Source organism: Megalopta genalis, unplaced genomic scaffold (genome assembly GCF_051020955.1).
Source record: "Megalopta genalis isolate 19385.01 unplaced genomic scaffold, iyMegGena1_principal scaffold0542, whole genome shotgun sequence".
Lineage (NCBI taxonomy): Eukaryota > Metazoa > Arthropoda > Insecta > Hymenoptera > Halictidae > Megalopta > Megalopta genalis.
The window spans coordinates 94,764-108,928 of record NW_027476611.1 but is presented as its reverse complement, the minus strand read 5'-3'; the positions used below and the strand labels follow the sequence as shown (position 1 = coordinate 108,928).

The following is a 14,165-nucleotide window of genomic DNA, read 5'->3' as shown; positions in this document are numbered from 1 at the left end:
TGGGACACTCGGATTACTTCGCGGGCGTCACCCGAGGGCACGAACACTACCTGCGGGTGACCCTTAGTTTGGGGCGGTCACCTTTCTAATTTCGTACTCCAATCAGTCAGGGCGACCGTTTCCCTCACTCCTCGCAAAAAATGAATAATCCACAAATCCGACTGTCCCAAATTTAGAACACACCCACACCGAACTTACCTCCGAGAAGACACAACACACAACATTCATTCTACCATCAACCCGAACACGGAATAGTCTACTCTCTAAAAATTATACTCTATATCGATGTGAAGTTGAATGTTCAAATATATTCCAAGTTAAAGAAACGAAACTCAGCTTATTATCCCTAGCATCTTGAAAAGTCATAGGGAACCGCGAATATCAATTACGCGGAAAAACATTGGTCCTTCGAGCCGGATTTAGTGTTTGTGAATTCAACAGACATCGACAACACAACCAACAGACGATCATTCATAGGATCATAACACCACCAGTATCAGGCCGATCCACGCTAGCAACTCTGAAATCCTAGTACACATCCGCCTTAAGAACCACAAGGAAACAGGAACATCAGCGAAACCCAATCATTCAATTCTTCGCATCACAAAGGTAGGCTCATTCATAGCATCATCGATTCCCATATCGCGTCCCGTTTTCCTTCAATGGCTTCCGCAGACATCCAAATCAGCACGTTACGCCGCAAACGTGGTAACATTATCGGTCAAATTACAATACTTACCAGAGTTCTGGACAATTCACAAGATCCAGATCACTGCGATAAACTATTAATAACCGAACATCTCAATGGACTTGTTAAATCATGGAATCGGTTCGATGATATACAATTTGAAATAGAAACGCTAGTTTCATCGGAAGAATCGCGACGATCAGAGATCCAATGCGATTATTACGCAGTTGTAGCTCGTGCAAAACGAATTCTTCAACAAGACGAGTCACGGAACAACACGCGCAACAACCTTACTGAGTCACCAGCATCTATCGTATCAGCCCCCATAGCCGTAAAATTACCGGAGATGCGATTACCGACATTCGACGGAACCATTGAAAATTGGTCATCCTTCTACGACCTGTTTTCATCGACGATCGACCGCAACGAAAACCTCACCTCAGTGCAAAAATTGCAATACCTAAGATCAACCCTCACCGGGAAGGCCGCCGCATGCATCAAATCGTTAACAACGACCGATGTGAACTATCCGGCCGCGATTGAAATACTGAAAGAAAAATTCGACTGTCCACGCAAAACCCTTTTACGACATTGTGATGCGATTCGAGAGATTCCGAAGCTCGCAAAAGACACACCCGAAGCAATCGACGATTTACTAGACACCTTGAATCAACATCTACGCGCATTAAACAATCTCGGGGAACCCGTAGCAACTTGGAACACACTTCTCATATCAACAATCCTATCAAAACTCAATTCAGATACAATCTTGCAATGGGAACTCACGCTACCAGACAAGCAAATGCCATCATACACGCACCTCATCAAATTCTTACGAAAACGAGCAAACTGTTCAATAGTTGTCAACGGAACCAATCTAATCTCCAGAACTCGTCACCCCTCAGTAAATACATCTCCTAAAAGTATCCACGCAAACTACTCGAAGACGCAGACATTTTTCACCGCCAAACCTGCGCAATGTCCAATCTGCAACGGGTCACACATGGTTCGGGATTGTGAAGTCTTCAATTCAGCTTCCCCCACTACGCGACTAGAAAATGCTACAAAAAATTCATTGTTCCACAATTGTTTACGATCTGGTCACACCACTAACATATGCCGCTCGATTTTCACATGCCGAATTTGCAACCAACGTCACCACACTCTTATACACCAACCAAACGATACGGTGAATCAGAAACCCTCCACCTCCGCAACTACGACCACACACACATCCAAATCAACTACAGCTCCACAAGAAGAAATCACTGAGCCAGACCAACCTTTGTGCAATCGGTGACTATTTCCTCGTGGGATCTCAAGGGACAGGGACACTCACAACATTTTTATTGTAGACTCCCAATCAAACGACCTTTTGGTTACGGCAATCATCCACGCTATCAGTAGGACACATAAACCAGTGACATGCCGGGCTTTAATCGACACCTGCTCGACCACAAATTTCATGACACAAGATCTTGCAAAGAAACTCTCCTTACCTCTAAAACATTGTTCTATTCCGGTCGGCGCGCTCGATACTCTCACTACTGTGGCGAAACACATCGTCAAGGCCACCATCCGTTCCAGAATCAAGAACTATCAACGAACTCTCACCTTTTTGGTCGTGCCCAACATTGCAACCGCAATTCCAGGCGATACAATTGATCGCGCCACCCTAAACATCCCAAGAAACATCGAACTCGCAGATCCTACGTTCCACCGCCCGGCACCAATCGACATGCTGTTAGGGGCCGGCACGGCATTATCCATTTTAAGTGTAGGTCAGATCAATCTTTCACAACCCGATGACCCAGACCTATATCTTCAGAAGACAATGTTGGGTTGGGTAATCGGGGGGAGCGCACCCACATTCAAACCAATAAGAAGTGCTTCATGCCACACACACACATCACTCCAGTTCGATCTCACACGTTTTTGGGAAATTGAAGACGGTCCACAAATACCTCATTTCTCAGAAGCAGAAACAGCATGTGAGGAATATTTCAAAAACACGATCACACGAAACGCGGAAGGAAGATACGTCGTATCACTTCCATTCAACAACGACAAACCAAAACTCGGAGAATCGAAGTCAGCAGCCTATAAACGATTTCTATCCTTAGAAAGAAAGTTAAAACGAGATCCGGAGTTAAATAATCAGTACGAAGCTATTTTTAAGGAATATTTGGATCTTGGCCACATGTCCGAGATCCCTGATACCAACGAAGGCTATTACCTTGCACACCACGGGGTACTCAAGATGTCCAGCCAAACCACCAAGCTCCGCATCGTTTTCGACGGATCAGCTGCCTCAAGCACGGGTCTATCACTCAACGACGTATTACATACTGGCCCCAAAATCCAAGATGACTTATTGTATATTCTCCTGAGATTCCGCACACATCAATACGTTGTCACTGGTGACATCGAAAAGATGTACCGACAATTTTTAATACGTCCAGAAGATAGGAAATTTCAACAAGTACTCTGGCGAGACCATAACGACAGCATTAAGACCTTCCAACTGAACACCGTCACGTTCGGACTATCAGCAGCGCCCTATTTGGCCATACGATGCTTAACCCAATTAGCGGACGATGAACATCACCGGTTTCCCCAGGCGTCCAAAGTTTTAAAACAAGATTTCTATGTAGACGATCTGATAACTGGAACCCCCACGATCCAAGAAGCCATCTCATTGCGCAAGGAACTAACATCATTACTCAACACAGCAGGGTTGCACATCAGGCAATGGGCATCCAACGACAAACGTTTACTCGAAGATCTACCCGACGAAAACATAAATCAACAATTACATTTAGGCGAATCATCAATAGTCAAAACTTTAGGGATAGTCTGGAATTCGGCAGATGACTCCATCACCTACACTGTTAGACCCATTCTCCACACACCCCGCGCCACCAAACGCTTTATTAGTTCAGAAATAGCAAAAATTTACGACCCTCTAGGCCTATTAGGACCAGTCATCATTACGGCAAAACTAATCCTTCAGGAACTCTGGACTTTAAGAATCGATTGGGACGAATCCTTACCTATGGCAATACACAATAAATGGAGTCAATATTACTCTCAATTACCTCTGCTCAACCAGGCAAGATTACGGCGAAAAACCGTCATTCAATCTGCATCCAACATTGAACTACATGGATTCTGCGATGCTAGCGAAAGGGCCTACGGGGCCTGAGTGTATATTCGATCTCAGAACAATCACGGGGAGACAATCGTGGAACTTCTAGTCGCAAAATCCAGAGTCGCACCTTTAAAGAGCAAATCCATTCCGCGACTTGAATTATGTGGGTCGGTGTTGCTAGCATCGCTCATGACCACCGTGAAGAAGGCACTAGGCCTGCAGATCGAACGCACAGTATATTGGACAGATTCCACGATAGTTTTACATTGGTTGAGATCCTCACCACACACCTTAAAAACCTTCGTCGCCAACAGAGTGTCTGAAATTCAATCCACTACAACCATCATAGATTGGCGCCACGTCAGTTCTACAGACAAGCCTGCAGATTTGTTGTCGCGGGGTCAACTAATTAAAGACTTTTTACAATCATCCGTCTGGCAGAACGGACCATCTTGGCTCCAACAAGAGCACTCACACTGGCCTACTTGGGAACCAGTCACACACATTAACGATCCGGAGCGAAAAATCGCAATTTGCATGGCAACAATTCCTGTCACCAAAGACGCGAAAATCCTCGAACGGTATTCATCATGGACAAAATTAGTGCGAGTCATTGCAATCTGTCGGCGATGGAGGCCGGGTCGAATCATTAAGGGAAGCTTGACTGTCTCTGAACTATCCCAATCAAGGGTTACCATCCTCAGAATGCTCCAAGAAATATATTTCAAAACAGAAATACTGGCGCTTCGTCGTCAATCGGATCCCTATCTACACGGAAAACTGGCCAAATTGAATCCATTTCTCGATCAAGACGGACTTCTGAGAGTGGGAGGACGTCTCAAAAACTCAACTCTGACCTACTCGCAAAAACATCCAATTCTCCTTCCAAAATCACATATCACCACCTGCATCATTATGAATGAACACAAGAATCTTCTACATGCGGGAGCACAAACCACGTTATATTCACTAAGACGAACGTACTGGCCAATAGACGGTAGAAGTCTGGTATGGAGAACCATTCATGGATGTGTACGTTGCCGGCGAGCAAGTCCTCCATCCGTGGATTATATTATGGGTAATCTACCAATAGCACGAGTGACAGAATCGCGTCCATTCACAAACGTAGGAATCGACTACTGCGGACCTTTTTTTATCAAAGAAAAACAACATCGCAACCGCGGTCGAGTCAAGGTTTATGTGGCAGTCTTTGTTTGTCTCGCAATAAAAGCAATTCATCTTGAACTAGTCAGTGACCTAACCAGCGAAGCATTCATTGCAGCATTACGCCGATTCATCGCAAGAAGGGGATTTTGTGTGAACTTATATTCAGATAACGGTACAAATTTCAAGGGAGCCAATAATGAACTACGAGAACTCCGAGAACTCTTACGATCAGACGACCATCTCAAAAAAATCAACACCTTCCTCATTGAACGAGCCATCAATTGGCATTTTATTCCTCCACAAGCTCCCCATTTTGGAGGCTTATGGGAAGCTGCGGTAAAATCTTTTAAATATCATCTAAAACGCGTCGTAGGCCCGGAATTACTCACATTTGAAGGGCTTAATACACTGATTATCGATGTCGAAGCTATCCTCAACTCTCGACCCCTCACTCCACTTTCTTCAGATCCCTCCGACCTCCTCGCACTCACTCCAGGTCATTTCCTCATCGGTGATGCACTCACGAGCTTGCGCGATCGCGATCTACAAGGAACCCCTGCAAATCGATTATCAGCATGGCAGCGTGTTCAACAATTAAAACAACATTTCTGGAAGCGCTGGCATCGTGAGTATCTGAATGAATTGGCAAATCGCAATAAATGGACCGGGGGTCAACATCCCATCATCGAAGGTGCAATCGTTCTGCTCAGAGAAGACAACGTACCCTCAATGCACTGGCCTCTCGGAAGAATCATTAAAACTCACCCAGGCTCCGACGGCATTGTTCGCGTAGCTACTGTCAGGACAGCCTCGAACGTGTTCGACCGGAGCGTGAAAAAACTTGTACCGTTATTATGTCAATCGGAGGATCAACCACGAGAGAACAACTTAACCATGATAGGACACGAAATATGTGAATAGGAAAAGGGTTTCACTATTGTTAATCTTATAGGTCATAAGGCAACACTTCTGTTTCATACCAAGCGTCGCCAACATTGTAATGTAGCATTTTAAGTTCCCAATCGTATATATCTTAGTATTAGCCAAGTAAATTCAGACATACAAACATAAACAATCACTCACCATCACACATACTTGTCAACTTGATCTTGATCAGTACCCTCTCAACGGGGGGAGAATGTTCCGTTGTATGACGGAACCCCTACAAATCAAACGAGCAAAGATGTTGTCCTCGAGTCAAACATTATTGACCATCTACGCCCGTCCCTGGGAAGAGGAAAATTGCCAGATGTGGATAACCCAGGGACCGAAGGCCCTAGGAAATAGCATATTTTGGACAAAGCAATCGAAATGCCAGAACACCCGTAGCAAACAATTTCGTTGAAAGCCATTTCCGTCGTCTATTCAAGTATTTCTTTTATGACCCACAGTTGGTCACCGAATGTCAATTCTAGCCGTTTTTTACGATATGCATGTTCCACCGAGAAGAGGCATTTTCCGGATCATTGTTTGCTACGGCCTATCCTTGGGACACTCGGATTACTTCGCGGGCGTCACCCGAGGGCACGAACACTACCTGCGGGTGACCCTTAGTTTGGGGCGGTCACCTTTCTAATTTCGTACTCCAATCAGTCAGGGCGACCGTTTCCCTCACTCCTCGCAAAAAATGAATAATCCACAAATCCGACTGTCCCAAATTTAGAACACACCCACACCGAACTTACCTCCGAGAAGACACAACACACAACATTCATTCTACCATCAACCCGAACACGGAATAGTCTACTCTCTAAAAATTATACTCTATATCGATGTGAAGTTGAATGTTCAAATATATTCCAAGTTAAAGAAACGAAACTCAGCTTATTATCCCTAGCATCTTGAAAAGTCATAGGGAACCGCGAATATCAATTACGCGGAAAAACAATTTGTTTTGCATGGATTTGAAGCTAAACCTTCTACATAGCATTGGTTTGAAGCTTAATAATGTGTTTTGCTTGGATATGAAGCTAACTCGTTTGTTTCCCCGTACATTTGTAGCTATATCACTTATATCGGAACAATCTGATGCTAAATCATTTGTGTCGCAACGATTTGAAGCTAAACCTTCCACATATCATTGATTTGAAGCTTAATAATGTGTCTTGCATGGATTTGAAGCTAACTCGTTTGTATCCCCTGCATTTGAAGCTATATCACTTATATCGCAAGTATCTGATGCTAAATAATTTGCTTCGCATGGATTTGAAGATAATCATTCTACACCGCATTGATTTGAATCTTAATCATGTGTTTTGCATGGATTTGAAGCTACCTCGCTTGTTTCCCCTGCATTTGAAGCTGTATCACTTATATCGCAAGTATCTGAAGCTAAATCATTTGTGTCTCATGGATTTGAACCTACACCATCTACATAGCATTGATTTGCAGCTGAATCATGTGTTTCGCATGGATTTGAAGCTAACTCATTTGATTCGTCTGCATTTGAAGCTATATCACTTATATCCCAATTGTTTGATGCTAAATCATTTGTTTCGCATGGATTGGAAGCTAAACCTTCTACTTCGCATTGATTTAAAGCTAAATCATGTGTTTCGCTTGGATTTGAAGCTAATCCTTCTACATCGCATTGATTTGAAGATAAATCATGTGTTTTGCTTGGATTTCAAGCTAACTCGTTCGTTTCGCCTGCATTTGATGCTATATCACTTATATCGCAAGTATCTGATGCTAAATCATTTGTTTCGCATGGATTTGAAGCTAAACCTTCTACATCGCATTGATTTGAAGCTAAATCATTTGTTTCGCATTGATTTGAAGCTAAACCTTCTACATCGCATTGATTTGAAGCTAAATCATGTGTTTTGCATGAATTTGAAGCTAACTCGTTTGTTTCCTCTACAATTGAAGCTATATCACTTATATCGCAAGTATCTAAAGCTAAATCATTTGTGTCGCCTGGATTTGAAGTTAAACCTTCTACGTAGCATTGATTTGAAGCTTCATAATGTGTTTTGCTTGGAATTAAAGCTAACTCGTTTGTTTCCCCTGCATTTGAAGCATATATCACTTATATCGCAAGTATCTAAAGCTAAATCATTTGTTTTGCATGGATTTGAAGCTAAACCTTCTACATAGCATTGGTTTGAAGCTTAATAATGTCTTTTGCTTGGATATGAAGCTAACTCGTTTGTTTCCGCGTACATTTGTAGCTATATCACTTATATCGGAACAATCTGATGCTAAATCATTTGTGTGGCAACGATTTGAAGCTATACCTTCCACATATCATTGATTTGAAGCTTAATAATGTGTCTTGCATGGATTTGAAGCTAACTCGTTTGTATTCCCTGCATTTGAAGCTGTATCACTTATATCGCAAGTATCTGAAGCTAAATCATTTGTGTCTCATGGATTTGAACCTACACCATCTACATAGCATTGATTTGCAGCTGAATCATGTGTTCCGCATGGATTTGAAGCTAACTCGTTTGTTTCGTCTGCATTTGAAGCTATACCACTTATATCCCAAGTGTTTGATGCTAAATCATTTGTATCGCATGGATTTGAAGCTAAACCTTCTACATCATATCGATTTGAAACTAAATGATATGTATGGCATTGATTTTGAAGCTATCCCATTTGATTCGTCTGCATTTGCAGCTATATCACTTATATCACAAGTATCTGAAGCTAAATCATTTGATTCGCATGGATTTGCGGCTAAACATTCTACATCGTATTGATTTGAAGCTAACTCATTTGTTTCGCATGGATTTGATGCTAAACATTCTACATCGCATGGATTTGAAGCTAAGCCTTCTATTTCGCATGGATTGAAAGGTAATGATGTGTATCGCATGCGTATTGAAGCTAACTCGTTCGATTCGTCTGCATTTGAAGCTATATCACTTATACCCCAAGTGTTTGATGCTAAATCATTTGTTCCTCATGGATTTGAAGCTAAACCTTCCACATCGCATTGATTTGAAGCTAAATCATGTGTTTCGCTTGGATTTGAATCTAAACCTTCTACATCGTATCGATTTGAAGCAAAATGATATGTATCGCATGGCTTTTGAAGCTACCCCGTTTGAATCGTCTGCATTTGCAGCTATATCACTTATATCACAAGTGTTTGAAGCTAAAACATTTGTTTCGCATGGATTGGAAACTAAACCTTCTACTTCGCATTGATTTAAAGCTAAATCATGTGTTTCGCTTGGATTTGAAGCTAATCCTTCTACATCGCATTGATTTGAAGATAAATAATATGTTTTGCTTGGATTTCATGCTAACTCGTTCGTTTCGCCTGCATTTGATGCTATATCACTTATATCGCAAGTATCTGAAGCTAAATCATTTGATTCGCATGGATTTGAAGCTAAACCTTCTACATCGTATTGATTTGAAGCTAACTCATTTGTTTCGCATGGATTGGAAGCTAAACCTTCTACTTCGCATTGATTTAAAGCTAAATCATGTGTTTCGCTTGGATTTGAAGCTAATCCTTCTACATCGCATTGATTTGAAGATAAATCATGTGTTTTGCTTGGATTTCATGCTAACTCGTTCGTTTCGCCTGCATTTGATGCTATATCACTTATATCGCTAGTATCTGAAGCTAAATCATTTGATTCGCATGGATTTGAAGCTAAACCTTCTACATCGTATTGATTTGAAGCTAACTCATTTGTTTCGCATGGATTTGATGCTAAACATTCTACATCGCATGGATTTGAAGCTAAGCCTTCTATTTCGCATGGATTGAAAGGTAATGATGTGTATCGCATGCGTATTGAAGCTAACTCGTTCGATTCGTCTGCATTTGAAGCTATATCACTTATACCCCAAGTGTTTGATGCTAAATCATTTGTTCCTCATGGATTTGAAGCTAAACCTTCCACATCGCATTGATTTGAAGCTAAATCATGTGTTTCGCTTGGATTTGAATCTAAACCTTCTACATCGTATCGATTTGAAGCAAAATGATATGTATCGCATGGCTTTTGAAGCTACCCCGTTTGAATCGTCTGCATTTGCAGCTATATCACTTATATCACAAGTGTTTGAAGCTAAAACGTTTGATTCGCATGGATTGGAAACTAAACCTTCTACTTCGCATTGATTTAAAGCTAAATCATGTGTTTCGCATGGATTGGAAGCTAAACCTTCTACTTCGCATTGATTTAAAGCTAAATCATGTGTTTCGCTTGGATTTGAAGCTAATCCTTCTACATCGCATTGATTTGAAGATAAATCATGTGTTTTGCTTGGATTTCATGCTAACTCGTTCGTTTCGCCTGCATTTGATGCTATATCACTTATATCGCTAGTATCTGAAGCTAAATCATTTGATTCGCATGGATTTGAAGCTAAACCTTCTACATCGTATTGATTTGAAGCTAACTCATTTGTTTCGCATGGATTTGATGCTAAACAATCTACATCGCATTGATTTGCTGTTAAATCATGTGTTTTGCATGGATTTGAAGCTAACTCGTTTGTTTCGTCTGCATTTGAAGCTATATCACTTATATCGCAAGTATTTCAAGAAAAATCATGTGTTTTGCATGGTTTGAAGCTAACTCGTTTATTTCTTCTGCATTTGATGCCATATCACTTATATAGTATGTATCTGAAGCTAAATGATTTGTTTCGCATGGATTTGAAGCTAAACCTTCTACATCGCATTGATTTGCTGTTAAACCATGTGTTTTGCATGGATTTGAAGCTAACTCGTTTGTTTCCCTTGCATTTGAAGCTATATCACTTATATCGCAAGTATCTGAAGCTAAATCATTTCTTTCGCAAGGATTTGAAGCTAACTCGTTTGTTCCGTCTGCTTTTTAAGCTATATCACTTGTATCCCAAGTGTTTGAAGCTACATCCTTCGTTTCGCATGGATTTGAAGCTAAGCCCCCTACTTCGCATTGATTAGAAGCTAAATCATGTGTATCGCATGGATTTTGAAGCTAACTCGTTTGATTCATCTGCATTCGAAGCAATATCACTTATATCGCAAGTATCTGAAGCTAAATAATTTGTGTCGCATGGATTTGAAGCTAACTCGTTTGTTTCTCCTGCATTTGTATCTATATCACTTATATCGCAAGTATCTGATGCTAAATCATTTGATTCGCATGGATTTGAATCTAAACCTTCTACATCTCATTGATGTGCAGCTGAATCATGTGTTTCGCATTGATTTGATGCTAACTCGTTCGTTTCGCCTGCATTTGATGCTATAACACTTATATCGCAAGTGTTTGAAGCTAATTCATTTGTTTCGCATGGATTTGAAGCTAAACCTTATACATCGTATCGATTTGAAGCTAAATGATATGTATCGTATGGATTTTGAACCTACCCCGTTTGATTCGTCTGCATTTGCAGCTATATCACTTATATCACAAGTGTTTGAAGCTACATCATTTGTTTCGCATGGATTTGAAGCTAAACCTTCTACATCGCTTTGAGTTGAAGCTAAATCATGTGTTTCGCTTGGATTTGAAGCTTATCCTTCTACAGCGCATTGATTTGAAGATAAATCATGTGTTTTGCTTGGATTTCATGCTAACTCGTTCGTTTCGCCTGCATTTGATGCTATATCACTTATATCCAAGTATCTGAAGCTAAATCATTTGATTCGCATGGATTTGAAGCTAAACCTTCTACATCGTATTGATTTGAAGTTTAAACTCATTTGTTTCGCATGGATTTGAAGCTAAACTCTCTACATCGCATGGATTTGAAGCTAAGCCTTCTATTTCGCATGGATTTAAAGGTAATGATGTGTATCGCATGCATATTGAAGCTAACTCGTTTGATTCGTCTGCATTTGAAGCTGTATCACTTATACCCCAAGTGTTTGATGCTAAATCATTTGTTTCTCATGGATTTGAAGCCAAACCTTCTACATCGCTTTGATTTGAAGCAAAATCATGTGTTTTGCATGGATTTGATGCTAACTCGTTTGTTTCCCCTGCATTTGAAGCTATTTCAGTTATATCGTAGGTATCTGATGCTAAATCATTTGTTTCGCATGGATTTGAAGCTAAACATTCTACATCGCATTGATTTGCAGCTAAATCATGTGTTTCGCATGGATTTGAAGCAAACTCGTTCGTTTCGCCTGCATTTGATGCTATATCACTTATATCGCAAGTCTTTGAAGCTAAATCATTTGTTTCGCATGGATTTGAAGCTAAGCCTTCTACTTCGTATCGATTTGAAGTTAAATGATATGTATCGCATGGATTTTGGAGCTTCCCCGTTTGATTCGTCTGCATTTCCTGCTATATCACTTATATCCCAAGTGTTTGTAGGTAAATCATTTGTTTCGCATGGATTTGAAGCTAAACCTTCTACATCGCATTGATTTGCAGCTAAATCATGTGTTTCGCATGGATTTGAAGCTAACTCGTCTGTTTCGTCTGCATTTGAAGCAATATCACTTATATCCCAGGCATTTGAAAGTAAATTATTTGTTTCGCCTGGATTTGAAGTTAAACCTTCTAAATCGCATTGATTTGAAGCTAGATCGTGTGATTCGCATGGATTTGAAGCTAACTCGTTTGCTTCCCCTGCAATTGAAACTGTATCACTTATATCGCAACTATCTGATGTTAAATCATTTGTTTCGCATGGATTTGAAGCTAAATCTTCTACATCGCATTGATTTGAAGCTAAATCATGTGATTCGTTTGGATTTGAAGCTAACTCGTTTGTTTCGCCTGCATTTGAAGCTATATCACTTATATCCCAAGTGTTTGATGCTAAATCATTTGTATCGCATGGATTTGAAGCTAAACCTTCTACATCATATCGATTTGAAACGAAATGATATGTATCGCATGGCTTTTGAAGCTACCCCGTTTTAATCGTCTGCATTTGCAGCTATATCACTTATATCACAAGTGTTTGAAGCTAAATCATTTGTTTCGCATGGATTTGAAGCTTTACCTTCTACATAGCATTGGTTTGAAAATTAATAATGTGTTTTGCTTGGATATGAAGCTAACTCGTTTGTATCCCCTACATTTGAAGCAATATCACTTATATCGCAAGTATCTGATGCTAAATAATTTGCTTCGCATGGATTTGAAGATATTCATTCTACACCGCATTGATTTGAATCTTAATCATGTGCTTTGCATGGATTTGAAGCTACCTCGCTTGTTTCCCCTGCATTTGAAGCTGTATCACTTATATCGCAAGTATCTGAAGCTAAATCATTTGTGTCTCATGGATTTGAACCTACACCATCTACATAGCATTGATTTGCAGCTGAATCATGTGTTTCGCTTGGATTTGAAGCTAACTCGTTTGCTTCGTCTGCATTCGAAGCTATATCACTTATATCCCAAGTGTTTGATGCTAAATCATTTGTATCGCATGGATTTGAAGCTAAACCTTCTACATCATATCGATTTGAAACTAAATGATATGTATCGCATGGCTTTTGAAGCTCCCCCGTTTGAATCGTCATCATTTGCAGCTATATCACTTATATCACAAGTGTTTGAAGCTAAATCATTTGTTTCGCATGGATTTGAAGCTTTACCTTCTACATCGCATTGATTTGAAGCTTAGTAATGTGTTTTGCTTGGATATGAAGCTAACTCGTTGGTTTCCCCACAATTGAAACTATATCACATATATCCTATGTGTTTGAAGCTAAATCATTTGTTTCGCATGGATTTGAAGCTAAACCTTCTACATAGCATTGATTTGAAGCTTCATCATGTGTTTTGCAAGGATTTGAAGTTAACTCGTTCGTTTCGCCCGTATTTGATGCAATATCACTTATATCGCAAGTGTTTGAAGCTAAATCATTTGTTTCGCATGGATTTGAAGCTAAACCTTCTACATAGCATTGATTTGAAGCTTAATCATGTGTTTCGCTTGGATTTGAAGCTAACACGTTAGTTTCGTCTGCATTTGAAGCTATATCACTTGAATCGCTAGTATCTGGAGCTAAATCATTTTTTTCGCATGGATTTGAAGCTAAACGTTCTACATCGCATTGATTTGCAGCTAAATCATATGTTTCGCATGGATTTGAAGCTAACTCGTTCGTTTCGCCTGCATTTGATGCTATATCACTTATATCGCAAGTGTTTGAAGCTAAATCATTTGTTTCGCATGGTTTTGAAGCTAAACCTTCTACATCGTATCGATTTGAAGCTAAATGAT

At 40.3% G+C, this 14,165-nt stretch overlaps 2 protein-coding genes across 2 annotated transcripts; both read left to right on the top strand.

Moving 5' to 3' along the window:
* Positions 1-1,804: 1,804 nt before the first annotated feature.
* Positions 1,805-3,893, top strand: LOC143263393 (uncharacterized). Its single transcript, XM_076528404.1, has 2 exons — positions 1,805-1,877; positions 2,044-3,893. Exons 1-2 carry the CDS (start codon positions 1,805-1,807, stop codon positions 3,891-3,893), a joined length of 1,923 nt encoding a protein of 640 aa, XP_076384519.1.
* Positions 3,894-4,028: 135 nt separating this feature from the next.
* On the top strand, positions 4,029-5,927 carry LOC143263392 (uncharacterized). Its single transcript, XM_076528403.1, has one exon. The coding sequence runs from the start codon at positions 4,029-4,031 to the stop codon at positions 5,925-5,927; it is 1,899 nt and encodes a 632-aa protein (XP_076384518.1).
* Positions 5,928-14,165: the final 8,238 nt, after the last annotated feature.